This window comes from Thunnus thynnus, chromosome 4, assembly GCF_963924715.1.
Source record: "Thunnus thynnus chromosome 4, fThuThy2.1, whole genome shotgun sequence".
Taxonomy (NCBI): Eukaryota; Metazoa; Chordata; class Actinopteri; order Scombriformes; family Scombridae; genus Thunnus; species Thunnus thynnus.
In genome coordinates, this window is record NC_089520.1 from 25433309 (window position 1) to 25460771 (window position 27463).

A 27463-nucleotide genomic window follows, 5' to 3' on the forward strand; every position below is an offset into this window, starting at 1 on the left:
CACAAATGTTCCATTTACTGAGTTTTGCAGCACAGTCCCAGCAGATTTTATTTTCTTTGTGTCCCCTCACTGAGAAGGAAACACAAGAAATGTGACTTTGATGGTTTGACAGTTAGGACAACAGAATGCTGTGCAGCTCTCACCAGCGATGACAGGTGTCCCCTGAATGGGTTTAGAAATATCGTAGCTACTCAGAGCGACTTGATTTATAATTTATAACCTCATATATAGTGGTGTTAACACAGATAATACCAGCTTTACATTTGCTTCAGTAGCCCTCGAGTGATATTATGTGGGTCTGTGTTGTAACTTTTCTTGTTCAGTTTGTCCTAGTGATCACATCCAAAACCACCAAGGTGTCAACGTTTAACCCCATCAGCCCTGTAACACTGCATTGGCCTGTTGCCATAGCACCCGGAGGAGGAGGAGGAGGAGGAGGGCGCGGCTGGCAGTCAGGCTGTCATGCTAATTAAAAGTGATGTTAGCCATACGGTGCCATTAGTGGCCCGGTTGCTCTCGTCATCCCTGTGACCCTATCAGAGCTGTAGCACAGGAGACAGGATAGGGTTACGGGACTGACAGCACAGGTCGAAGGTCATCTGCTGGAGAGAGTGGATAGAAAGAGGTGCACTGATTGTTGGGCAAAATGTAGACACATTGTTCCTGCTCTGGTTTTCTCTTTCTTTCTGCCAGGGCTTGTACTTTATAGAGCCAGCACACGTTTCCTGCTTCTGTGATTGGACTGAAATTGAATTGCAGGAAAATGTGGCATCTCCCGGTATTTTAATATTAGTAGGCTTGTCATTCACCTCAGTCATTAAATATTTACTAGATGGATTTGATTCCTCATTGAGAAAACAGAACCCAATATCCCTCTTTTTAATGCCTTATTAGTAGTTTCTATGTGACAATTTGACATATGTTTAATTTTTCACCATCACATTTCACTTCAGTTACTTGATTGAGGGAGGTATAATTTATAATGTTGTCATCTTTACAAATGCAATATGAACTTGACTGTCTGTCTAACCACATAATAACAGCTCAGTGTAGTCATTTGTGCAGTAATGATGCGAGTGAAGCCGTGTGTCTAACTGAGAGCTGTCCAGCATTTTAATCACGGCCCCTGTCATAGCGGGAGAACCAGGGAATAAATGAAAGGGAAAATAAAAACAATGAAAACATACTGCATCGGAATGTGAAATTCATTGTCATCGCAGCGCTGCAGTTGCCATGGCCACCTGCAGGGAGGATGGAAACAGGAGAGTTAATAACTCATCTCGGGGAGTGAGAGAAGCTGAGGAGATCTGTAGGATATGAGCTCGTTCAATTAATCAGTCTCTCTCTCTCTTTAACCCTCGCTCTCTCTTACTCTCTCTCCTTCTCTACCACCCTCTCTCTCTCTCTCTTCTGCACTCTCGCCCTTTCTCTCTGTCTCATTCGTTCGCTCTGGCTAATTAACAGTCAAGTGTGTCTCCAGTGGGTGAAACATGAAGGAAGTGTGTGTGTGTGTGTGTGTGTGTGTGTGTGTGTGTGTGTGTGTGTGTGTGTGTGTGTGTTCTCCCCGTGGGCTACACTGCCGCCACTCCCCTCACTCAATCATTTCTCCAGTGGATTTTCATTTGGCCAGCCAGCGCCCAGGGCCAAGTGCGAGGCTTATGGTTCTACAGTACGCACTAATGTAGACACACACACACACACACACAAAACCTCCTTCTTTCTTTCTTTTTCTTTCTTTCTTTCTTTCTCTGCTTTTTGTTATTTTTATGAATAAGGCTACAGAAACAGTTTATTCTTTGTGATTTGGACTGAGCAGAAGAGAAATGTCACACTGTTGTCTGTTCTGTACTGTTTTCGCTCTCTTTTCTTCGCTTCCTTTACACTTTGTTCGGTCAAGCTTCTCTCTTCTGATACGGCTAGCTCATTCTCAGTCAAATATTGTGAATAAGACAGGTGACTACCGTGAACTTCATTTATTTATTTTGGTTGCACCGATAATCAGGTTCATCTCTTCGCTTCTTGTGTTTCTCTTTTTCAGGATCGTGTGCCGGCTGAATGATGCAACAGGTTACAGGGTGCAGGAGGCTCAGGTGGAGGTGTGTGTGAGGGACTGCATTCACCCTGACTACAAAGCAGTCTCAAGCAAGGCCTTCACTTTTGTGGTATGTGTTGTTGATTTGGGAAACAGCTACATAAAAGCTTTGTTTATGTTGCATTGGACATCACTGGTTCATCACAGTCTAGCAGCCATGATTGACCCGCCTGCTCTTCTGCCCGTGTGTCCCTCCTTAGTCTCCGTACTTCACCCGTGTCCATCCTTCCACCGGGCCGCTGTCTGGAGGAACAAGGATCACCATCGAAGGCAGTCATCTAAACGCAGGCAGCGCAGTGTCTGTAAAGATAGGACTTCACCCCTGCCGCTTCGAGAAGTGAGTGAATCCAAAGTGCTCAAAAATTTACAGTTTGTTCATAGTTTTTAACAACCCTCCCTGCATGGTTATTCTCTTTTTAAAAAAGCCATTTTATTTCTGGTTGCTGCCTTTGATTTGCAGCAGGTTGACCTCTAGGACTGCAATTCACAGCAACTGTGAGAATGATGGTATAGCTTTTTTCAGGGATGATGATATCATTGTTCAGTTGTGCTGTTAAGTACATGGCCTACATTTTGTCAAAGACATGACTATAATTTAGAAGGAATTGTATGGTGTTGCTGGTAATTGGTAAATCACATTTTACTCATGTATACATATAATGAATACATTAAAAAAAAAAAAAATCATTTTTTTGGTGTTGAGAATAATCTGCCACTGTTCTCACTCACTCTAGAGATTGTGCCAGGATTTCAAGGAGAGGACACATAGATCCAATTTGATATGACTCTAATTCCTCAAGCCAAGAACTCTATTGTTTCTTTGAATCTCCTCTTGGCAAACTGACAAGAAACCGTACTCTACTCTGGACTAAATCCTCTCATGTATGGTGTCTGACAGATGGCAGAGAAAAGAAACCTCGCAGAAAAGATTGTTAGTGCACTAGAACAGGGCACCTATATACTGAAAGGAATTTCCAAGCAGAAGCTTCACTAGTCAAGGTGACTGTTGGCAAATAAAGGAAAATGTTTATACTCCTCCCTTTCATACGTTTTTTCATTATAGGTTAAGCCTTAGTCTAGAGTTTTTCTTGTTTCTCCTTTTAGAGCAAATTCATATAACACTGCTGTTTTTATTATAGTGGTTTCCTTCTCTGAGGCAACAAGTGACAGGTTAAACTAATGAGCTTGGACCTATCAAGTTCTTTTTATATTATATCAAAAGAAAAAGTAAAGGCCAATTTAAAGCTCTGTAGCACATCCCGAGAAAGGTGACCATAATAGTCTTGGCCTTTCATTCACTGAGCAGTAATAACCTTTATGGCCAAAGTAATGAACTGGTTGAGTCCATCTCTTTAATGTGTCTTTGTATTCAGTGGGGCCTCTGCTTTAATCAAAACCTATTTACCCCGAGTCACTCATCCTCTTATCTCCCTCTGCAACCCCTTCTCTTTCATTCTTTTTTCTTTCTTTCTGTATCCCCTCTCGGCTTTCCTTTGTGCGGCGGCAACCTTGTCAAAAATACGTCCGCGGCACCACAGGCGCTCTTGACGGCGACAGTGTTGTGAAAACGGTTGCCATGGAAACGCAGCATTAGTGGAATGTGAAAACTTTTTTTTTTATCGACATTCTTTTTCTTTCCTATCTTTATCCTCTCTTCAGTCCCTCTCTCAGTCTAAGTGCGTGTGGAGGACGCTGTTGAAATTGCCTCCTGGGAGACAGCAGGGATATGTCCAACAAAGACGCCCGATTCCCCCCGTTTTTTTTGTTTTTTTTTCTTTCCTTCGCCGTTTTTGTTCAGTCTCCCAAACCAGCCCCGCCCCGCTGCAAGCCACTCGGAATAGAGGCGGCAAAATAGGTGTTCTCTTTCATCTTCTCCATCATCTTCCGTCTTTCTGTGGGCTTCACTTTCACAGCAGATAACGGCGGAGGATTTGTGTACGGATCAGCTTGCTCTTCTCATGTTCAAAATTTCACACTGCGCCGCCCGCCATCATGTCTGCACAACGCGCACACACACCCCCACTTACACACACTCGCAGAGCGCTGTAGGATGTTACCAGACGACGAGTGATGCAAAACACATACTTACACATCGTTAATGCTCTGCCTGCCTACTGTATTTATATGCAAATTTACAGACCTCCACACTGCGCACAAGCTAGCGCACACCTGCTCGATACATTGATTACACACATACACCCAGACTGTCTCGCAGGTAGCCATCTCCCCACTGCTCACCAAGCAGTGTTTCCCCCCTGACAGGGAGGAGGGGACGCTGCAATGAGCCACTGGTGTGGAGCACAAAGTTTCTGGCAGCAGCACAAAGTTTCCCAGCAGGTCACAGCTGGCTGCCTGTCTGCTAGGGAGGGAGTTACATCACACAGAGAGACGACCAGCCTGATCTGCCACTTCAGATCTATCAGCCAGAGAAAGCGCAGGAGGGAAGGAAAGACAGACAGAGAGAGAAAGAGAGAGAGAGCGAGCTTTGAAGTATAGCACTCTGTGATTCGGGCTGATGAAACTACGGCTGGACAGACTGAAAGATGTTGGCCTTGTGGATAGGCGACTGTGTCACCAGTCTGTGTGTGAGCCTGCTTTTTTTTTTTTTTTTGTTGCATCTGATAAATAATTTATGAGTTATTTAAAGGGTGAAGTAGGATTTCTTTCCCTGCGCAGTTTTTTTTTTTCTTTGTGTCTATCTCTGTTTCTGTCAGAGTCAACTCCCATATACTCGAAATCCTTTTCAAGACCTTCTAGTATAGCTCTACAGTCCACTCTTAGAGAGGCCATCACCAACCATTGTATGTAACATCTTTCTCTCCTTTCTTCTCCTTATCCCTTGATCTCCTGGTATTCCAGGCGAAGCAGCAAGGAGATAGTGTGTGTGACCCCGTTGGGACAAGCCTCAGGCACCACCCCAGTCATGGTGGACATCAACTCTGCTGAGCTGAGGAACCCAGAGGTCAAGTTCAACTATACAGATGATCCCACCATCCTCAAGATTGAGCCTGACTGGAGTATCGCCAGGTAAGGACACAATAGTATGAGTCTTCCCACAATAGTATAGAGTCTTTCCAGAGCTCATACAGGCTTAAGACATGGAGGATATTTCTGTTACAGCTACGGTATCTCAAAAAGAATACTTTAGGATTGATCAGTTAATTCTCAATATTGCATAAATAGTACAGGTCAACCCTGAAAGCGATGCACACTGAATAATTCACAGGAAAGGTTTCAAAACTGGGCGATATTGGCTTAATTTTTCACATTCTGCTTCATCATATAGTTAGCCCCGTCAGCGATCTATCATTGTATAATACATCAGCATGTCATTTCATTATCTATAATTTACATCAACAGTGTTTGATCTGCAATTCTGCTTGATGTACATCTATAGAACAGATACAAATGCATCAATACATTATTAATCCCATGTGGTGGTTGTGCCATACATTAATGCTATTTTTTCAAGAAGTGTAGCCAACTAAACTGAAATATGCACTCCATGTAAAATGATAAATGTATTATTCTGCTTGCATACTCGCTGGCTGGGTCTCGAAGAAAAAGCTGAAGATTCCTCTCCATTTTCACACACGTCTCGCTTTTCAAAGACATTATTTATTCTGTTTATCTTTATGTTTCAAAAGTAAATCTTTGAGAGCAGGAACAGCAGTAAAGGAGGCTCCTGAAGCAGTGCACTGCTTGTTGATGAGCTGCAGCAGAGATGTATCTGTAAATATTACTTGACTTATTGAAATGAGACTACATAGCCACGGGAAGATTTCCTGTGCAAACACAAGCTGTGTTGTGGAGGGAAAAAAAAAAAGAAGCTTGGAGCTACCAAATGCTAATGGGCTCACTAGCATGACCTAGAAACTCCTCTACTCCTCAGCTCACAAATGAAGCCAACTCAAACACACACACACACAAAAACACACACTGTTGACTGTCTCATTTACTTCAAACGTATAGTTTCAGGAACTTGTCGTACATTATTTCTTGAGCTTTTTTCTTGATGTTTTTTTTTTTTTTCTGTTGCATTCATTTAAAAATCTAAAATAAAAGTTGGTATTCAAACATTGGATAGGTCCCATAAGCTATCCAGGGATGCGGTGCATACAAAAAAGTAAAAGGCTGGACAAAAAAACTATATAACCTGCACTAGCTCATATATCCAACACTTATTTTCACAGCGTTAATTAAATTGACACAACACAATCATGCCATTGTCACCACTCTGTTGCTCTTTTGAACACAAATAGTTCATCAGTTCTACTTTATCGGTGCTGTTAAAGCCTATTAAGAAGAGAAGAATTATGCCTCAGAAATCCCTGCTGAATGAATGTCATATGTGTTGCATTGTTATTAAAGCCACTCTGACCCTGTATACAGCATAGTCCAGGTATTTTATTTGAGAGCACATCAGATTTTGCCACCAGACACATTGTCTGTTCAGGCAGTGAAACAATTCACTACATCGCAGGGGGTTGAGGTGAAAATGGGAACCGCTTTTAAAACTCTGCAGGGAGACAAAGTCTCTCATCATTTGAACAAGATGTGAGCGGATGAGAAGTCTCATTTGGAATTGGATGAATGAAAGGTTGAGGATAGGTGAGGGAAACGAGAACGAAAGTGTTGGCTCCAGCCTTGGGGGGGGAATAACCTCGGCACTCGGCTCGTGTTTGTCGTTTCACTCAGCTCTCCCAGAGGAGGAGGTGCATGGTTCTCCAGGCCAATCACACTCTTATTTACCAAGCTATTTTGTCGCTGTGTCCCCTTTGGTGACCCTGTTGCCGAGGCTATTTCAAACAGTGCTGAGCATCCCTTGTCCAAAACACAAATCTGACATGACCGAGACTTGTTCCCCACCCTTCAGGAAGAAGTTCTCAGGCTAACAACACAAACACATGGCGCTGCAGAGATTGTGTGACACTTCATCTTGTTTATGCTGTGTAGTACAGTGTATACAGTACACTATGTAGTGTACACTGTATGTGTAGAAATGAATTCTTATCCTCTCATTGAACTACCCCTGTGGAGTGCTGCAATGAAACAAAACAGTTTTTACTGATATTGAACTACTGAACAGTCTGTTACATCTGCATGTCCTGCAGATAATATTCTGCTATTCCAGATAGAAAAGTGCCACTCTATATAAATCTCCCAGATTCCTTTGTCTGCTCAGTTTTCACTCCTGACTATATTTACCACTTCAACATGTGTTAGCCTCTTTAAAGTGTCTCAAAAGCCCTCTTGTCTCAATTTTTCCTGCTAGTTCCTTAGCTTCCTTGTTCTTCCCAGGCTACTTCAAGGGTCAATCTCACCTTAAGGCTCTGACTGGCCTCACCACCCTCCCCCAGACACCAGCTTTTTCTGTTCAACAAAATGCAGCCAAGTAGACTGCAAGTCCCCAGCTACCAGTGCTTAGAGATAAGACAGCAGAGGCACTAAAATGTTTGATATTCTTTTAGAAAAGCTTTCTTCCCAGGCTTTACAGCACTTAAACAGTAATACAGAATGTGCTTTTGTTGGTGTCACATCAATACAGGAAACTTAGCAACGTACCATGTATCATTTGCACGATATGTGTTTCTGTTCAGTGAAGCCAGTGGTGAGTCACAGTGGCACTGGGCTTAAAGCCTTGCCTTTACCCCACTCCAGTTTTAGGTTGTATGCTAACTTATTTAGCTGCTGTCAGAACACCTCACATCAGATAAAGTTCAGCCTCTCAGGCCAACAGAGGCTGTCGAGAAGGCAGTGTGGGGGTATAGGACTCTCACCCCATATTACCCATGTCTCTGTTGGTCAGCGTCACATAGACCTGAATAGGTCACAGGTGAAAAGGTTACAGAACATGTCAGATCATTGACGGCAAGGCAGTCGCTGAGTGTATCTCATGCTGAAAAATACCACAATGCAACTTTAATACACTCTGAAAATATCTCCCCCTGGCTTTCGAGAGGTGGTGAGGAGAGGCCAAAAGCTTTGGCTCTCAGGAGTAATGCTCCATATTCGACTACCCCCCCCCCACCCCCTCCTCCCCCAGCCTCCATATCGGTTTAAACAAGCTCTTAACATTCATGCAAGGGCTTTAGCGTTAGTATCATTACCTGAAAATGGGCTTCCATGAATAAGCAGGCAAAAGGCTACAGCAGGAGCGAGCATTAATGGTAAATCGCCAACTGGAGGGCCCTCTTGGCTCCCACAGAGAACAGATTTATTAACATTTATCTCCACCGATAGGCCTGCTGAATAGTGTATGCACATGGACCCTTTAAGAAAAAAATGACACCAGAAGATACATGAATATGTGACACACAAGTGCACATAAAATTGTTTTTATTTTCCCCCTTACCATTATACAGTGATGTTTATCCTGACATTCTCTGCAACTGGGGTCAGCAATTAGGTTTAACCATGGAACACTTTTTTTTTTTTTTAAACAGTACTGTTTATTAGGGTCCAACGTAGTACAGGCATGATAAAAATAAAAAACATAGCCTGTGTTTTTTATACATTTTGTTTATTTCTTTTAATTTGTTCAATTGAACATTCATTTATAAAACAGTTTTAGTATATATAGTAAGGCATATATGTCATGATTCCTGTGAGAACAAACAGCAGCTCATGGTGATACTTGTGGCCAAAACATTTGAAACTAAACTACGAGACTTGAATTTAAATCGATTGCCTATCCACACACAATAACAGTGGCCTGCTTCATTTACGGTTGAAGCAAAACCTGTTATTTATTTGGTGTGTTACACAACTTGTAAATTTGTAAGAGGTTACATCGGGATTTACAAGAGCACTTGTGTTTATATTGTTATTGACTGTAGCTTTATGAAGAGACGTGATGTAATCTGATTTGATGTAATCCATAAAAGGGGAAATTTCAGTTTTCATTGGGGGGGCCAAATATTTTTGTTGGAGGGCCAGATTTGGCCCATGGGCTGCTATTTGTCTACCCCTGCTTTACAATATATCTTATTATCTCTTCTTTTAGTGGAGGAACCATGTTGACCATTACTGGAACCAATCTGGCCACCATCAAGGAGCCCAAAATGAGAGCCAAGTATGGAGCTGCCAAGTCAGAAAATGTAAGTGGCTGGACCCAGACACCCGCACACAGTTTTTATTGACAAAACAAGAAAATCAGTGACTTGACTTGGCGAGTGAGACGGAGTCAGACCAGTATAGACACACAGGTGTCTCCGCTGTCTCTCCCTCTACTTTCACAGTCTCTCTGCCCCTCTCTCTCTCTCTGAAAAAATGATTTTCAGACGATGCACACGCACTCCTGGGACACAGACAGACGCACACACCTGACCCATTGGTCAACCAGCCAAGGGCCCATTTTCTGTTTGTTTTTGATGTTGAATTTCCTTTTAGCAGTTTAACCTTTGAAATGTCAACCAGCAATAAAGCGGCTCTAGCAAATCCCCTTCTCTTCACCTAGCACCACGGGGCTTTGCTAACCTTTCTTCCACTCCCGCTTTTAGCTGAAAGTAAAAATATCCCTTCTTTCTTTTGTCCCCCTCTCTGCAGTCGTTTTTATTTTTCTTGGTTAATGTTTCCATTGACCTATAAACACTGTTTTTTTCTGTATCCTTGTGATCTTACACACCCTTTTTGTTTCAGTGTGTTAGTAAATGTGACATATAGATATAACACACTGAAACTATGCACAAGTCTCTTTAGCCGTGCTGTGTTATCATTAACAGCTACTGGCTGACCTCTCCCGTTTCTCTCGATGTCATTACAGTCTAATTTGTTCTACGGTGACTGATTTAAGTGTCCAACCCCACAGGGGATTTCCAGATGATATCAACACTGATTACGACACTGATGTTATTAAGCCAGACTCTTCCTCATTATGTTATTATGGAGACATTTGATTACTCATATCACATAACCCTGTTTCAGCCATCGTATATATAGTTGATTATTTAACATGATCTTTTATGTAGGAATTTTAAATGTACCTTTTTTCTAGTTCTTGCCATCAGTAGATGTCAGTCAATGCTATTATAGAGAAACGGTGTAAGAAGGAAGAAAGGTTCTTAATTTAGCAATTAAATCATCATGTCAAATTTTCTCCCCTTTTCTCTATCCCATCTTCCTTTTTCTCTCTGACCATCCCCCATTAATTACTTCCTCTTCTTCCTGCTTCCTCTCTCCCCTCTGTCCTTTCTTTTCCTCCTCAGAATTGCACAGTAGTTAACAACACTGTGATGGTGTGTCTGGCGCCCTCTGTGGCCGGATCTGACAAAAGCTTCTCGGAGGTAGGCAGCAGTCCTGATGAGATCGGCTTTGTCATGGATGACGTGCGCTCCGTGCTGGTGGTAAACGAGACTTTCAGCTACCACCCGGACCCCGTGTTTGAACCTCTGAGTCCCAATGGCATGCTGGAGCTGAAGCCCAGCTCACCACTCATACTCAAGGTAAAACGCCTTGTGCACTTAGCATTGATCTGTTTTGGCCTCGTCTCTACCTGGCTTTGCTTTACATCCATCAAGTCCTTTCTCTCTTTATATTCATCTCTAGACTTTGCCTCTCACTTCTCTGTCTTCAGCCTCCCTTCTTCTCATGTCTTTCTCTGTGTTTCTTTGTCTCTCTCCTCTCTTTGTGTATTTCCAGTCATCTATTTCTTTTTTTTTTTTCCTCCTTTCTCCCTTCTTGCATCACCTCTCTCAGTTTATTTCTGCTGTCTGTCCTTTTCTCTTCCACATAGTAGACCACGCTTGAGTGGGGGAAAAGGGGGTTCTTATGTCTGGTTGAATGATGTCAAGATGGAGTTTGCAGTGGTTTTGCATCAAAGCTTTTTATTGAAGGTTGCTCTGTATATAAGGTGTGGAAGAAATGCCTTAAAACACACCAAGCATCGAGGACAATTGAAGGTTAGCTGAGTTTTAGCTCTCAGTTGACACAATAAAAAAATAGCAGATAGAAGCGTGCCAGTAATGTTGAGTATTGTCAAGAATAATAAAAGCTCACAAATATTATTATACATCTTTAATTCCTGTAAAGACACTTTCCTCCCTCCTTCCTTTCGCTTTTAGAGTATTTCTTTCAACACAGTTTTCTTTAAGATGTCCCTCAACCTTGAAAGATGTTATTTCTTCACCTGCTGTCTCCAATGGGGTTCGGAGACCTTCAAGAAAGAAATAGTTGCTTCCAAAACGCCTCCCTTAAAATCAGGTGCAAAGCAAACTAATGTTTATAAAGTGGACCCATGCATCGCTATGCCACCTGCTCCGATTTCTATAAGATAACTTCTGAAGAGAGACTTCACAGCCGTGTTTACTCTAAGCCATAGAGGCAGTACGCATTTGAATACGTTTTTAAAGGCTTTGCCCCACCCACCCATGCTGTCTTTTGTCACGTCACCGCTCCCCTTGAACTTCAAAGCCCTCTCAGGAGCGAGAGAGGAAATTATCATGCAATTTCATGGAAAACTAAAGCCTTTTTTCTCTTGGCCAATCAGGGTGGAGTTTTAGAAATGAAGAATCACGCCTCTCTCTCCTGCAACTTTAAATATAATTCTATAATGAAAAAAGCTCTGATTGCCCCACCGTGCTCCGGGTAAAGAATTACCAAAATAAGCAGCACAGAAACGGCATCCTATAAAATAATTGCAGAGAAATTAGACATTCATTGAGATTTTCCCGCAATTAATACCTCCCACTCTGCAAAGCATGGTGAGGAGTTAAGAAGGAGGGGGGGGGGGTTGGAGGGGGATTTCTGTAGAATTTATTTACTCTACTTCCCACCACCTCACTGATTGGCAAAGTGGTGGCCATGACAAAAGACTATGGCAAAGGGCAATTTCATGGAACAATGTGCACAAGATTCTCATATTTTAGTGTCCAGTCAATTCTATGCAGTGTGAAACTCTGTATGCTTGAGATCATGTAAATGATAATACAGAACAAGGTGTTCTAACGTATGAAGATACTAGATTAGGTGTTGTTTTTACATCCGAACGCCTCTTAATTTACTAAATGAAAACTAGGTAGGCTGTATTGAAATCATAAACCATATTTATGTTTGTGACAGCTTAACTCATGGTTTGATCAGTTTCTATGTGAGGTACTATCTGGCAGCATCAAGCAGAAGCACTGTTGCTATGGTTACCCCCAATTTCATGTATCTTGCACACTGGTTTAGACCTGTGGTCAAACTGTTGACGGACACCTGCCAGCCAATCAGAAGCAAGTATGGTTTTTTTTGCCGTTGCCATGGCATAAATCACAGTCAGAGTGAATCACTTCGAATTTATACTCTACGTTTATAATTCTATTCCTGTGGACCACCTTTGATTCAGACCTTACCTAAGTAACCGAAACGTGTGTTTCTCTTTCCAGGGCCGTAACCTGATTCCTGCGGCCCCGGGAAACACTAAGCTGAACTACACAGTGCTGATCGGGGAGACACCCTGCGTTCTCACCCTGTCTGAGAGCCAGCTGTTGTGTGAATGGCCTAACCTGACTGGAGAACACAAAGTCACTGTGAGTACTGCTATAATACTTTTGTATGTTACTGTTCAATCACTAATTTAGAAGCTGTATTATATACAGTATGTGTATATTTGCTGAGTGTTTTCCCATCATGTGATGTGTCTGTCTTCATTATGTTAACCTGATCTGTCACTCACTGATCAGAGCATAGTGCAAACCAAGAGTTTGGCGTTTGGAGCCACACAAAACCTGAAAATGAGCATCAACCTTATCGAAGTGTTTTTTTTTCTATCTTAGATTCCTGTTATTTTATCATCCCTCTTGATTTATTTTTCGTGCCACCTCAACCTCACGTCTGGCTTTTACATTTCTTTCAGCCTCTTCTTCTTCCATAGTTCCAGTTCTCTCCGCTGTTTCCGCTCTGCTATTCATCACCCTTCTTTATGTCAATTCACTTCCTATCTTTTCATTCATTCATCTCATTCTTTCCTCCCCATCCATCAGGCCTAAATCTCTTCAATTACTCTAGATTTCTCCTCCCCATTCATATAGCTGCACGCACACAAACACACACACACACACACATCCCGTCTCTTATACCGTTGGCGATGTTTGCGACTGTATTTTTTTCTTAGAGGCTTTTCACCGGTCTCATTTGGCTGTCGTCCTCCTTGGGATTTGAACAGTATTGATATTCAATAGAGACCAAAAAATGGCTTGTGGGCGTTAGAGGTCTGTGTCTATTTTTACCCTCCTCCATTTGATATTTCATAGACGTAAGCCCGTTGAAGAAGGAAGAAAAAGAAGAGAGGGGAATTAAACATATCCAATGTTTTTTTATTCACAGGCTCTGCAAGCCAGAACTGTTTTGATGTGATATGGTTGAAAGTCATGTGTGTGTAACTGTGTATACTTGTATGTGTTTCGCTGCTTCCAAAGACAGCCCCGGGGCACAGATGTTGCCTCCCCCAACCCAGATATAAAGGGTTTTGGGTAGTTTTGTCCTGTACTTGGCTCAACTCGGCACAGCTTGGTTTGCCAGTATAATTGCAATGTGGGATTTAGCATTGATACCTTGCATCGTTTTTCATTGGTACATTCATATTACATTCTTTATAATGGATGGCCAGGTGTAGACCTAAAATTGTCTGTCACGCTTTGGAACTGCACAGTAGTTCTTGTATATATGGATTTGAAAATGCCAAAATAACATCACTGTACAATCTCTGTATGACCTTCACACTGTGGAGGGTATAATCTTGGTACCAGCAGCTAATTTATTTTATGAAAGTGGTTCACAGCTTCACGTTGGTAAAATTCCACCGCAGATATACCCATACACTTTTTTGTTGTTGTTCTGTCTATCTCTGTGTGGTGTCTCTCATCCACCTGCTTAACCAACAAGAGTGTAACTTTTCTCTTTGCCTCGGCCCACTAGGTGCGTGTTGGAGGGTTTGAATACTCACCGGGGACCTTGCAGATCTACTCAGACAGCCTGCTCACCCTGCCCGCCATCATTGGTATCGGGGGAGGTGGCGGCCTGCTCCTGCTGGTTATCATTGTGGTTCTAATTGCTTATAAGAGGAAGTCGCGAGATGCTGACCGCACCCTCAAACGTCTGCAACTGCAGATGGACAACCTGGAGTCCAGGGTGGCCCTTGAGTGCAAGGAAGGTGAGTTTGGACAAAATGTGGTCATAAAGAGGGGTGACGCTAGCTGCTCAACCCTCCAAAGTTACTTATATAATGCTGGTGTTCTCCTTGTTTCTTTTACCTCTCTCTTCTCCTTCCTTTGTTCTTTTCATCTTTCTCCCCAAATAACTCCTGTGTTCCCAGATAACTTTCTGGAAATCTCCCCCTCGCTGCAGCTTAACTCAAAAGCTGCACAACTCCCATTCAATAGTCCTATCCATATCTCTCTCTGCTTCCCCTCTTACTCTCTATTTCTCCCTCTGTCTCACTGCCAACTGTCCCCCTGCTGTTAGGTGGCAGCGGTGTGTGTGCATGTGTGCGTGGGTGTTGGTGTGCTTCCAGAGGAGTACTTTGATCTGAGCCAGCCACCAGATGTTGGCTCTCCACCCCATGAGAGAGCTGCCTGGCTGGCCTCACTACCATCCGCGCTGAGAAAGGGAGAGATGGAGGTTAGATAGATACAGGGCATAGAGGTGGAAAAGTGAGGGATAGTAAGGAAGGAGTGGTTTGGCATCGACCAAAGCGGGGAGGAGGGGGGATAGAGAGCAAGAGACTTACACACCAGTACATTAGCATATATTCATTTGGCAGGAGGCAGCATGGATCCAGTGAGAGTCTACTGATGCTGTTACTGGTTTATCTGGCAAGAGAGAGACAGAGGGAGAGAGAGGCAGATGGGAGGAGAGAGAAGGAGAATACTGATAACCATAATCATCAGCATACATTTGTATTAGAGATCACTTAACCTGTTGCGCTGCTGTAGTAAAGCTCAAATAGAACATTAATTTACTGTGGTTCTTGTTGTAAGATAAGACAAAATTAATACAACAGAGGCCGAGAAATCCTGATTTTAATTTCCCAGTATTGGTCAAGCTCCAAAAATGCTGTATCGTAATGCTGTATGCTGTATCCTGCACTTCTCATAATGCAACTTGTCTCTTTTGGTAAATGCCCATGTCAAACTCAACACTCCCAGATTGTAATCATAGACTTTCTATTAAAAAAACTGGTGACATCACTACTTCCTGACTTAGGTCCCTCTGAGTGTTGTAGTATAGAGAACACACATGAATTATCTGTCTAAACACTTTACACTTACACAGCACATTTGTTTCTTTTGATTCAATCTGACCCAGTCATTGCTCAGAGGATGACTATGTGTACACTCCACACCACTCCCCCTGACACTCAGGTCTCCATGTCCTGCTCTTTTGCAACTCCCTGCAATTACACATAACACACACACACACATAAACCCACACAGCAGGTCAAACAATGATTGGCTGGGGTGTGCGGTGGCGAGTCCAGGTGCCCTAACCCTGTCTGTCCCCCACTGTCACCACTGTCTGGAAGACGACAACAGGATGGATGGAAGGAGGGGGACGGAGCAAGAGAGATAAATAAGGCAGACAACGTGTGAAAGGGGAGGGGGAGGGGGCAGAGAAGAAGAAGAGATGGATAGGAAGATTATGAGAGAGGAAAATGAAGTAGAAACAGACACTAAATAAATATATATTTAGGTAAGGTATGGGTTGACAAATACCAAAACAATACAGAGAGAAAACAAGGAACCTGAGTAGAATATCTGGTTGAAAGTTTAGGAGATAAATCAGATATGGATGAACAAGAGGTGATGAATGTATGGATAGAAAAGTGAACAACTTTCTTTTCCAGACCAAGAAAGCAGCAAGCATGAACGTAGCGGACAGGCAAAATTGTTGACTTTAAATACGAATGGGGGGAAAAGAAATGGAGTGAAAAGAAGGAGCAAAGTAGAGAAAAATATACTGATCAGAGATGCAGAGAGAGATGGAGGGCATGAAGCAGCCAACAAGAGAAAAAAAAAATAAGATGGAGCGATGTCACAGCAGAGGGGAAGCCATAGGGAAGAGAGAGGTGACCTCTAAGATGTCACTTTGAAGGCAAGAGAGAGGGAGGAAAAGAGATAGGGAGAGAGGGATAGGGTGACACAAGCCATCTGTTAGTCTGGGCTTTGGTTCGTTATTTGTTTGGGTTGTGTTTCCATGTGTTGGTGTATTTTGGATGACGCTATAGGGCACACACTCTGTTGTGCTAATGGAATCATATAGCTGTATATATTCTGCTCATGGGAGTTTTATAAAATAGAGTTGAAGCAGTCCACCAAAAGCATTAGGTGTAGGCACTATTGTAAGGGATATGAATGAGGGAATGTTTTTGATCCCATTTGCTCCCTCTAGATGTGACTTGTGAAGCCACAAGGGAGAGTACATAATGGGGTCAGAACACACACCATCTTGGAATGGAAAATGTGTAAAAACATTGACACATGCACTCACATAAATCATGTGGGCACTAGGTTATGTGTTCAGCTGTGGGGCAAGACACGAAAAGTGTGTGTGTGTGTGTGTGTATGTGAAGGAGCATGTGAGTTGGCAGCATGTAATGTGTGTGTACTCAAACGTTCACGATCCTGTGTGCAATTGCCATCCTGAACTTCCCTTTAGCCACCGACTACCAGAACACTTTCCTCTATCCTCCCCTCCATCTTTCTCTCTGCTCTTGCATAATATTTCTTTTCACTACTACTCCTCCACACGCCTCCATCTTTTGCTCACTTTCACCTGTGTTGCCTTTCTCCTCGTTAAACATTCTGAAAATCAGACTGACAGAGTCATGAATAGTCAAAGTCAAGAAAAAGGCCGGCTCGAGAGTTGATTTTGTCTTTCTGTGAGTGATTATTCAGCACTTGGACCATAGCTTTTCAGTGCTTTCTTCTGTTTTGTGTAGCCCTTAAATACTATGTTTGAAGTCTTAATTTCCAAATGCTTCCCCTTTTTTGGGAAGGAAAAACACTAATCATTACTTGAGAACACAACTTCAAAATTGAAGGATTTGAGGCCGGTAATGACCACCTTTTAAAGTTATAATTCCCAATTTTACATCTAAATACATACTTCTTTGCCAGTTGATATCATAAAATGTTTTTCAACCTACATTCCTTCTAAATACCAATCAGGAGGTCTCTATTTCCCTGGAAAATTCCTCCGCTCCGCATGAAGAGATGTTTACGTTTACAGTACAGAAGCAGTGGTTTGTTATTTTAACAAAACCAAGAAAATAAGATTGTAACATTCAGTAACATATTCATAACCTTTATGATATATTCATAACCATTTTCTTCTTTCTCTCTTTGCAGCCTTTGCAGAGCTGCAAACAGACATCCATGAACTCACTCAGGAACTGGATGGAGCAGGAATCCCCTTCCTGGACTACCGCACCTACGCCATGAGGGTCCTCTTCCCTGGGATTGAGGACCATCCTGTGCTCAAGGAGATGGAGGTACGGGTCAGTAGAGATCGCTCCACACACATGCACACACACACTCACACACACTGAATGAAGGAACGAATGTTGTGTGTTAGATGTGTAATTAGAAATGGTCCCCTTACGTGAGGAGATTTTAATGAAGGACTTTGGTGGATAATGGGAAGAAAAAAAAAATCAAAATCTTTTTGCATTTGCAAGGGTTATAATGATGGAGAAACATGGAGAGAAAAGTGTGCTTGGAAGACAAAGCTAAGCAGAAATCCAACAGAGAATCTTCCTGTTTTGATAAGCAATTATTTTAGAAAAATAGAAGTTTTACAGACTTATTTTATGTAGCCGAGTTAATACAAGCATCACCTGAATGCCTATCAAACAACTTCCAAGCCAAGACCCTCAGGCCGAGGAGGGTTCAAGCCCAAACAAAAAGTAAATTGGTAGAAGAAACTCGTAGGGCAAGCTCCAGTTTGATGTAATACAGTAAAGGGAAGGTTCTTTTTTGGGGAGTGAGCAATGTCTGAGCTCCTCTAAGACTTGGTACAAATGATAGATTGCCTCTACAGGACCAAGCCTGTTTGAGGCTCCTGAAAAAGCAATGTTCACACGTTCAATAAAACACTCCTCCCCTGCACTACTGCTCGTTTCTCAAGAGGGAACACTCTATCACTCACATGAACCTCGGCTGTGTGGACACTGTAACGCGGCATGCACACGTACCTCCATCATTTCTCTGTATACATTAGACTCTCACACATACATCACATGGAAATGCACAGTTGCGCTCGGTTGACATGCATGTAAGGTGGCGGGCACAGGGACAGCGCTTTGAGACATTCGGTATCTGCTCATGCTATCAACTGTATTCCATAGGGATAGTATAGCGCGACATTGGATTTTCATTTGTATGGCTCAGGCAATCACAGGCCACAGTAGTGCGCTAGCAGGCAGATCAATTTCTTATTACAGCATGAAGCTCACATTCTCACTTCAAACCTTCGTTTCTCTCCCTTAGAGGGGGAGGCCTGCCCATTGCTTTGAGAGAGGAAGAGAATCAGTAGAAAGGGCGTAGGGGGGGTGCAGTAAGGGATGAAGGGAGGTAAAGAGAGAAGGAGAGAGAGAACTGGGGAAAAATGAGATAGCATTGGGACAACTGTGGAGAGAATAAAAGGTAAGAGGTAAGAATGAATGAGGACAAGAGAGAGAATAGAAAGGCAGAGATATGAAAGCCTCGTTTTATGGATGCATCTGGAAGCTGGAACAGAATCCATATTGCTGACTTTTTTCTGTATGTAGATAAACATATTGCGAGTGTGCATGAGTGGCTCTTTTGCCAATGTACCCTTCATCTGATATATCCTATTCTCACACATACTCATTAACCCATTTCTCAACTGTTACTCACAAACGATTCTTTTCTCCTTCCTTTAACCTCTTGCTTTCCACCCCTTTTTCTGCCCCATCTCTCTTCTTTCCTTCCAACTAATTTCCTGCTTCCTTTACACAACCTTACCTGCCTGGCTGGTTTCCACCATTCATCCAACACTCCCTCCCTCTCCTCACACTCCTCCCCATCATCACTTCCGTACTTCTCTCCTCCAGGTCCCCGCTAACGTGGAGAAGGCCCTGACGTTGTTTGGCCAGCTGCTGACCAAGAAGCACTTCCTGCTGACCTTCATCCGCACCCTGGAGGCGCAGCGGTCCTTCTCGATGCGAGACCGCGGCAACGTGGCCTCCCTCATCATGACGGCGCTGCAGGGGGAGATGGAGTACGCCACTGGTGTCCTCAAACAGCTCCTGTCTGACCTCATCGACAAAAACCTGGAGAGCAAAAACCACCCGAAGCTCTTACTCAGGAGGTATGAAAAGAGGGAGGGAGGGAGGGAGGCAGGAAGGAAGAGGGGTTGAAAAAAATGTCACATATGCACATGTTTCCCCACTGGGGGTTCAAGTGTGAGGTTACGTCCTTTGTGTGTGTGTGTGTGTGTGTGTGTGTGTGTGTGTGAGATCAGACCTTTTGATTTTCATACTCCTGACTTGGTTAGGATGTCCTCGCGAAGAGGCATTCCTCTGAAAGTGGGCACCCTCGAAAACATGCAAACGCTGGAAAACCAAGCAGATAGTTAGGCACATTATGTCGCCGAAGTAGGAAGAGAACAGAAAATCGAAGAAAATAGAAGACGATGCTCTTTGAGAGTGTCGAGCAATTAGTTTTCCATCATGCAGCTGAAGTTATGGAACAGGAAGGGGGGACAGTGACTGTAGCTTTTAGAGGCGTATGTGACATTACCTCCTCTCTATCTCTCAACCCTGTCGCTGTCAGAGAGGATTACACCCCTGAGCACACACACACACTCCCAACGGAGCTGCAGTCAGACAGACCGCTCTTTCCTTTCTCTCACACACACACACACACACAGGTAGAGAGGGGGAAAAGTACGAGAGATAGGGGGTGAGGAGGAGGAGGAGGATTTACAAGGAAGGGTGTGAAGGATAGGGAGAGAAGGGAAGAGAAGAATGCGAGGTGAAAGAGGCAGAGGCAGTGAGAGAAAGGTGGATGGAGCACAGGGAGGGAGGGAAATGGTGATTGACAGAAAGCGAGGGCAAAATGTCTAGAGGGAGACTTGGGCTAGAGGCAAATTGATGGAGAGAGAGAGAAGAGGAGGGAAGAATAGAAAGGCTGTAGGAAGGTAGAAAGGTGCAATATGGTGAGAGAGTAGATAGGCAGAGGGGGGGAAGGAAAGGAAAAATTAGTCGGCGCAGACAGTCAGGCAGGAAAAGATACACGTATTTAAGGAAAGACACAATTAGAGAAATGGCCCGTCTCCAAATAAATTGGAATTAGACATTAAATGATAAAAAAGTTATGTTTTTTTCGTCTCCTACTTCTCCTCGGAGAGATATTTAATTAAAAATCTAATCAAATAAATGACTCTCAGCCAGTGTGCCTGTGTGAAGCCTTTTCCAATCCCCTCTTGGGGCGTACGGTCACAACATGCTGTCCCTGCTAACTACACTAGCCTCGGGAGCTGGCGTTAATAAGCTCTGCAATTATTACACATAGTTCGCCCTGTTTTAGTCTTTTTTTTTACTGCAATAGATAGACTTGAGATTTTTTTTTAAGACATATACACAGAAAGGCACAGGAAAACAACTTAATAGTCTTCTCCTATGTGGATTTCCATCCCCTATGGCGAAATTATGCTCTCCACATTGGGTGCATTTTGTTTGATTTGTACATTAGAGGCTCAGACTCACTGCGTGTGGCCAGGAAAGCTGCATCGACCCCCTTCTTCGTGTAGCACATGATGAGGAACTTTGGAACGATAGGTGCTGAGACGTAGCTTACCCCTGAATGAGATGATGTTACAAAGCGCCCACTATCAAGTCCTGACATGCCCAAAAGCATGTTCTGTCCAGGTGTATTCGCCTCCCTCGTCCTCCAACCCTCCTTTCCCTGTTGCCTCATCTTTCATCTGGTATATTTTGCTGACAGCCATGAAAAAGAAACGGTTCCACATACATCAAACAACGCTCAACAGTCAAACAGGAGGCTTGCGGAAGCGTAGGGGTTCATGTCTCGTTCCTGCTACAGGCCTTCACTGGTTCCACTAGTGCATTGGCCTAGTTTCCTGTCTTTTCCTTTATTCCCTTCCTATTCCTCAATTGTCGTGAAAAAAAAAAAAAAAAAGAATTTCCTTTGACAAGAAAATATCTTTCAGTGCTGTCATTTCTCAACAGAATGTACCTTTTCTTCTCCTTTTTGCACCCTGTGCCATGCTAATGATTAAGAGACTGATATCTACGAGAAGCTGGAAAGTGCAGCAATGTGGCCCAGTTAGACAACCCAGTAACCCCACACAAGAATCCAGATAGTTCTCAAGCATCCCCCCATTCATCTAAGAGAAAACAAGGAATGGATAATTAAACAGTAGTGAAAGGGAGCAATTGCAGAAAACAAGGAGGTAAATCTGAAGACGATGATTGAGAGAGAGAAATAATCTTTTTCGGGGGTTTTTTTTGCCCTCCTGCTTTCCCCTACATACCCGCAGTGCCGGTCTCCCTTTCAGCTGTTTAACAAATTAGACGCAATAAGTCCGTTAATTACAATGCCTTTTAATTGTTCTGTTTTCATTCACCGTTTGTTCACGTGTGTCTCCTCGAGAGTGTGCACGTTCAGAGTTTCCCCTCATTACACGGTAGGTTTGTGATTAACGAGAGAAGTTAGCGAATTATACTAATTGCTGTATTTTTAATGAAGACGAGTGGGTTTGCTTGAAGGAGGAAAAATGTGAGGGAGGGGGGTGGAACAATGAAAGAAATGGAGGGGTTTGTTTTGCCAAGTTAATTTGTTTGCGTGTGAGGTTTTGGGGGGTCGGGGGGGGGGGGGGAGTGAAGGAGAGAAAGGGAAAGGGCTCGGTTGTTTGAAGGCTAACTGCACGGCGCCTGATAATGCCGTATGTTCTAGCCGGGGGAGGGAGGGGGGGTTTGTTTGGGTGTGCATGCTGAAACAGGGAGGAGCAGTTTGGAATGACTCCAAAACCCCCCAGTGTCTTGTGCAGAGGTTTACTGAGGTGATGGCATAAAAAATCATTCTGTTTTTTTTTTGTTTTCTTTTCTTTTCTTTCTCCCTCTCCCTCTTCCTCCTCAATTCCTTCCGCTCTCTTTTCACTATCACTTTCTTTTTCTATTATTTCCCTCTCACCCTCATCCCCAACCTACCCCACCGTTTCATCTCTCTCCCAGGACGGAGTCAGTCGCTGAGAAGATGCTCACCAACTGGTTCACCTTCCTGCTTTACAAGTTCCTCAAGGTAAAATTGTCTCACACACACACAGACACACATAACTTTTGAAGTAATACTAATACCGCTGGTGTTTGAGAATAGAAAAAAATGCCACTTTAACACAAACGCACACACACACACATACACACACACACACAGCTGCAGCATTAGATAAGGCAAAGGCAGCAGGCTACCTATCCCTTACCTCTGCCTTTCATGTGGTAAATTCTCCTTTCTCCGAATTGAGGAATCTGTGGAGTCTGAAGCGCTGTTCAGACACAGCTGGTCATGTTGTTGTGATTGCCATAGCCTGTCGCACTAACCTGTCCTCTCTTTGTGTCCCTCGCTTGGATTCTTTTAGAGCCAGGAAAGTGTGTGTGCGTTTACCTGTACACATGCAAGTGTGTTCCCCCTTCAGAGCTTTGGGGCTTAGTAAAAGAGGAAGCCAGAGATCTTACAAAAATGCATTTCCACATTTCTTTGTCTGTCTGTCTCCCATGTTCTCTTTCTCCCTCTGAATTCCTCTCCCTCTGATATGGAATCAGAGAGAATTATTGAGGCTTAAACTGCTAAATTCTTGTTTCCACACACACATTCTCTACATTCAAACATTGCTGCAGCTAATCAGTTAGCAGCGGGGCCTTAAATCCCCGCCAGGACAGGCATTCTGGTGGACAGCAAACCAGCCAAGCCCCCAGGGGTCCCAGTTAGCATCTGTGTGTGTGTGTGTGTGTGTGTGTGTGTGTGTGTGTGTGTGTGCGCGCAAGTGTATCAGTTTTGTGTTTGCGTGCATGTGTGTTTTGGCTCCATATGCGAGACTGGACAGGCAGAGTAGGGTTCAGAGACAGGGGAATGGGTTACCAGAGAAGCTGTTGGGGATGGTGGTGTTTTTCCAGCCTGCTTTTATAACAGCTGTCTTTCTACAGAATGAACTTTAGACAAGACAAGAACAACAGTGGAAGGACATGCAAAGGCAGATGAATTAAGAGAGAAAAGGGCTAAAAGCAGAAGAAAGAGCCAGAGGTAGTAATGTAGGGAAAAGAGGAATTTTTGGGGATGTGAAAGAGGTTTTAAAATGAAAAGTGGGGGATGGAGGGATTGGGGAAAATGAGCACTGAAGCAAAGACTCACTGTAGCTAGCAGCAAGGTTACCAGCCTAGCTTTTATCTAACCTCTGCAATTCAGCGCCTCTCTTTCTCCTGAGTTTTTAGGGGTTGCATAAAAGAAAGGCCTGGAACAATTTCAAGGTTCAGCCAGGTGTGAATAGAGATGGGTAAAGGTCAAGTAGTTGTTCAAGAGAAGGGAAGAGATGGAGCTTTTACTTAATAAAAGGAACAGGAGTAAGAAAAAAAAAAGCCTTTTATCCATTACCCTATTCTAAGGGTTCACTTGTCCTCCTTTTGCACTGGCTTGTTCAAGAGAGCGGGGAGTCACATGGTTACACTGTTTTTGCACCTGAGGTCCTGCATGTGAGTGAAAAGGTGGGTTAGATTGGATATATTATCAGAATAAAAAATGTCTGTGTAATAAGACTTTCAAAACGCAGTATGCTAATTATCAAGTTATAATGTGAATAAATCAGATACGTTCAATATTATCAGTCTGTGTCTGCAGACATAGAGGTCAAAAATGACAACATAAACATGGAGCATCAAGGCTGAGATGCAGCTCAGAGCTGGTTTGTATGCTGCGAGACAGAGAGGACGTCAGCTGGTGTGCTGTGTTTTCTCTGTAGGAAGCAGGCAGTGCTAGATTATCCCACAGAGTTCATCTGACAGCTCACCAAGATGACTGACATGTGTTGTGATGCAGGAACAGGCCCAACTGAGAGGTGGAGGGCAGGACTTTGCTGTACACATCTCTGGTTCAAGGCACAAAGTTGCATGTTGAAGAAAAAATGTGAATTGGTTCAGAATTAATATATTGGTAATTTGAGTACCATCATGAGACCAATAACATTTAGAAATACATTAATGTGATGCATATAATGTGCTATCTTTAAAGGATAATTCAAGTTTCATATATTTTCATAGATTTGACCTTAATTTCCATTGGTCACGATAACGTTGTACTCACCAAAGTGATTGCTGAGATGTGCAAAGACAGTGACATCGCTACAAGAAGTTGTTGTAAACAAGCTAACAGTATAGCCAGATTATCAAGAGTCCCAAACTTTTTGACTTGTGACACTTTTAAGATGAAGCTTAACCTTCTCAGTATCCCTTTTCACAAGTTTCATGTCTGTGTGTTGGGAGCAGCTTAACCAAAAAATGATGTTTCCTCTTCAGACTGTTTCATTTGAATAATCTTTAGAGGTCTGAAGATGTGAAATGATCCAGAATGCACAGATTAGAGGAAAGTCAGAAGAAAAAAAAATACTAATATGAGCATCTGCGTAAAATTATCCAGATAGATTCTACTGAAAGCCAGAGAAAGTAGGAAGTGGACTTTGAGACTGTTTGGGAACAGCTGGTGTGTTTTTTTTTTTCTTCCCCCAAACTAAAAATAATTTTCTTTAGTAGAAATATGTTGTTATTCTCATATTTCCCCCCTCAGGGAATCCTGTACATTTCCACAGTGAACCATTAGGCGGTCCTGACCCACACGATGGGAACCAGTGATCTGAGCCACTTAGTTGGAAATAAAACCAAAAAGTTAGTGCGCCCAAAATGTCATCGGAAATATGTAACCATGGTAGGTCAATGTTGAACTATGAGTTGGTCTGTAAACTGTGATGTTCACAGCGGACAGTTTGTGTAATAATGTCACTGTTCACCTTCATTTTCTCCTCCAAATAAGTTTTGCTAACCTGGATATTTGTGTAAAACCCCTCAGTTAATCTGAATGCTCATGTTTCTTATTCTGTCTGACCTATGAAAATAAGTCCCATGTTGCAATAAACTGGAATTATCCTTTAAAGATGAGAGGATCCCAGGAGCTGTACAAGCAGCAGTGCTTAGCTGGCAGCCCAGCAGAACGAGTGAGTGAAAAAAAGAGAGGGAAAGAGAGACAGGGGCCCAACTTCCCAGTGTTCGTTGCCTGGTTGACACATTTCACACGCCAAAGTGCTTCTCCAAGCGTTTTTCACCCCTCAGTCGTTAACCTTCTATTAACTCCTCCATCAATTGCCACTCACTCACACTCACACTTCCTCTGATTTCTCTCCTTCTTGCTCACTCACCTACTCACTCACACACACACACACACACACACACAAACACAGATTTACAGAGGGTGTTTTTCCCCAAAGAGACACTGGGGAGAGGCTGGAGCATGTGAGAGAAAAATAGCGTGTGTGAGTGTGTTGTTCTGTCAGTTATCAGGATGCCATTAGCCAACACAGGCCATGGCCTCGTCCTTTACTACTCTGGCTGTGGTTGGCTCACGGAAGATTAGAAATATAATTGGAGAGTTACTCAGCAAAGCTCTGCACTTTTTGCTGTTGAGTTGTTTGAAGTTTTTGCACAGTTGCATTTGTATTGTTCATTTTAACAATCTGTCTCTCTCTCTCTCTCTTTCCTTCTCTTTTCATCTGTCCCCCATTCGTCTTGCACTTCTACCCGTCTCCCTCTTCCTACTACCGCATCTTTCTATTCTTGTTTCCAGGAGTGTGCTGGAGAGCCTCTGTTCATGCTGTACTGTGCCATGAAGCAGCAAATGGAGAAGGGACCAATTGACGCAATCACAGGAGAAGCCCGCTACTCCCTCAGCGAGGACAAACTCATCAGACAGCAGATTGACTACAAGACTTTGGTCAGTACACAGATGCATACTAGTGGACATAGACAGTTGGACCACACATTTGGTGCTGGGGGAAAATGTAAAACAGATGCACACATACAGTATATTAACACAGATTTAATGTGTCCAGTATTCTCGGAAAGCCTTACTTATTTGATCAAAATGAATTCCACGTTGCTAAATCTGGGGTCATTTTGATATATTAAAGTTGAAAACCAATATGAGATTTGATGCTGATGAGTTGCACATATAATAATAATAATAAAAAGCTACATGTGCACTGTTCCTCAGTTGAATATTGATTCTAAACTGCTGTATGAGGTGTTAGTTTGCAGGTCAAAAATCATTGCAGGGTCATGCTTCCTCACATCAATAGTAAACGCTACCATTCTGTGCTGACTTCCTGGTCTAAATGTGACCCGTGCCCTTTGCCCTCTGACCACTGCCTCTGTAGACGCTGCACTGTGTGAACCCGGAGAATGAGAACGCTCCGGAGGTGACAGTGAAGAGCCTGAACTGTGACACAGTGACGCAGGTGAAGGAGAAGCTTCTAGATGCTGTGTACAAGGGCACACCATACTCTCAGAGACCAAAGGCCTCAGATATGGATCTGGGTAAGGAGAGGGAAAACTACTTCACACACACATACACATACACACAGAAGTATACACACAGAGCACAGGTGCACTACTACAGGGGGTAAAAGACTGAATTGTTTCAAACGCTCTCTGAAGCAGGAGGGGGCCCTTCAGACAGGAGAGGTGATTCTGCATCCAAAAAAATTCAAGTGAGGAGCCAAAAGTCTGAACCCAGTCTAAATTTAATTCAGTCAGTGAACTTTGCTGGCTGCATTCTTTACTAAATCACAGCAACTTGGCATGTTGTTTGGAGGAGGAAGTTGTCTGTGCAAATTGATTGGTGTGCCTAAGAAGTGGGCAGTAAGTGTGGCTGTGAAAGAGAGGAAAATACCACAATTGTCATATCTGAGTGGAAGTTGTACTCACTTAACTATATTGAAATTTTAAGTAGGGGTTAAAATACCAGTGTTAAGTTGTGCATATCTATGAAGTAGCTCATGTACATAAACTGAAGCCATATTGTGTAGATTCACAGACACACACCTGCCTCCTTTTCTCTCTCAATTTTATATGTATGCAACCTTACCTGTATCTCCTGCGTGTGTGTGTGTGTGTGTGTGTGTGACAGAATGGCGGCAGGGTAGGATGGCTCGCATCATCCTTCAGGACGAGGACGTCACCACTAAGATCGATAACGACTGGAAGAGACTCAACACCCTGGCTCACTACCAGGTATCCTGCTGCTTAAGCTCAACATAAATCCCATGATGCTTTGTGTCTTACTGAAACAATGACATCTCATTGATTTGGAT

At 43.1% G+C, this 27463-nt stretch overlaps 1 protein-coding gene across 4 annotated transcripts in view; it reads left to right on the forward strand.

Moving 5' to 3' along the window:
• Window positions 1-27463, forward strand: part of LOC137181837 (plexin-A1-like) — a 194967-nt gene that overhangs the window by 158041 nt on the left and 9463 nt on the right. For 2 of the 4 annotated variants that reach the window (XM_067587888.1, XM_067587890.1), the window contains exons 14-26: window positions 2039-2162; window positions 2293-2429; window positions 4952-5119; window positions 9099-9192; window positions 10300-10536; window positions 12460-12603; window positions 13991-14225; window positions 17422-17570; window positions 19149-19405; window positions 22293-22359; window positions 25939-26085; window positions 26528-26687; window positions 27280-27383. In XM_067587888.1, the coding sequence (XP_067443989.1) occupies window positions 2039-2162; window positions 2293-2429; window positions 4952-5119; window positions 9099-9192; window positions 10300-10536; window positions 12460-12603; window positions 13991-14225; window positions 17422-17570; window positions 19149-19405; window positions 22293-22359; window positions 25939-26085; window positions 26528-26687; window positions 27280-27383 (2023 nt within the window). The remainder of the gene's footprint in view (window positions 1-2038; window positions 2163-2292; window positions 2430-4951; window positions 5120-9098; window positions 9193-10299; window positions 10537-12459; window positions 12604-13990; window positions 14226-17421; window positions 17571-19148; window positions 19406-22292; window positions 22360-25938; window positions 26086-26527; window positions 26688-27279; window positions 27384-27463) is intronic. The other 2 variants (XM_067587889.1, XM_067587891.1) reach the window with 1 other exon arrangement.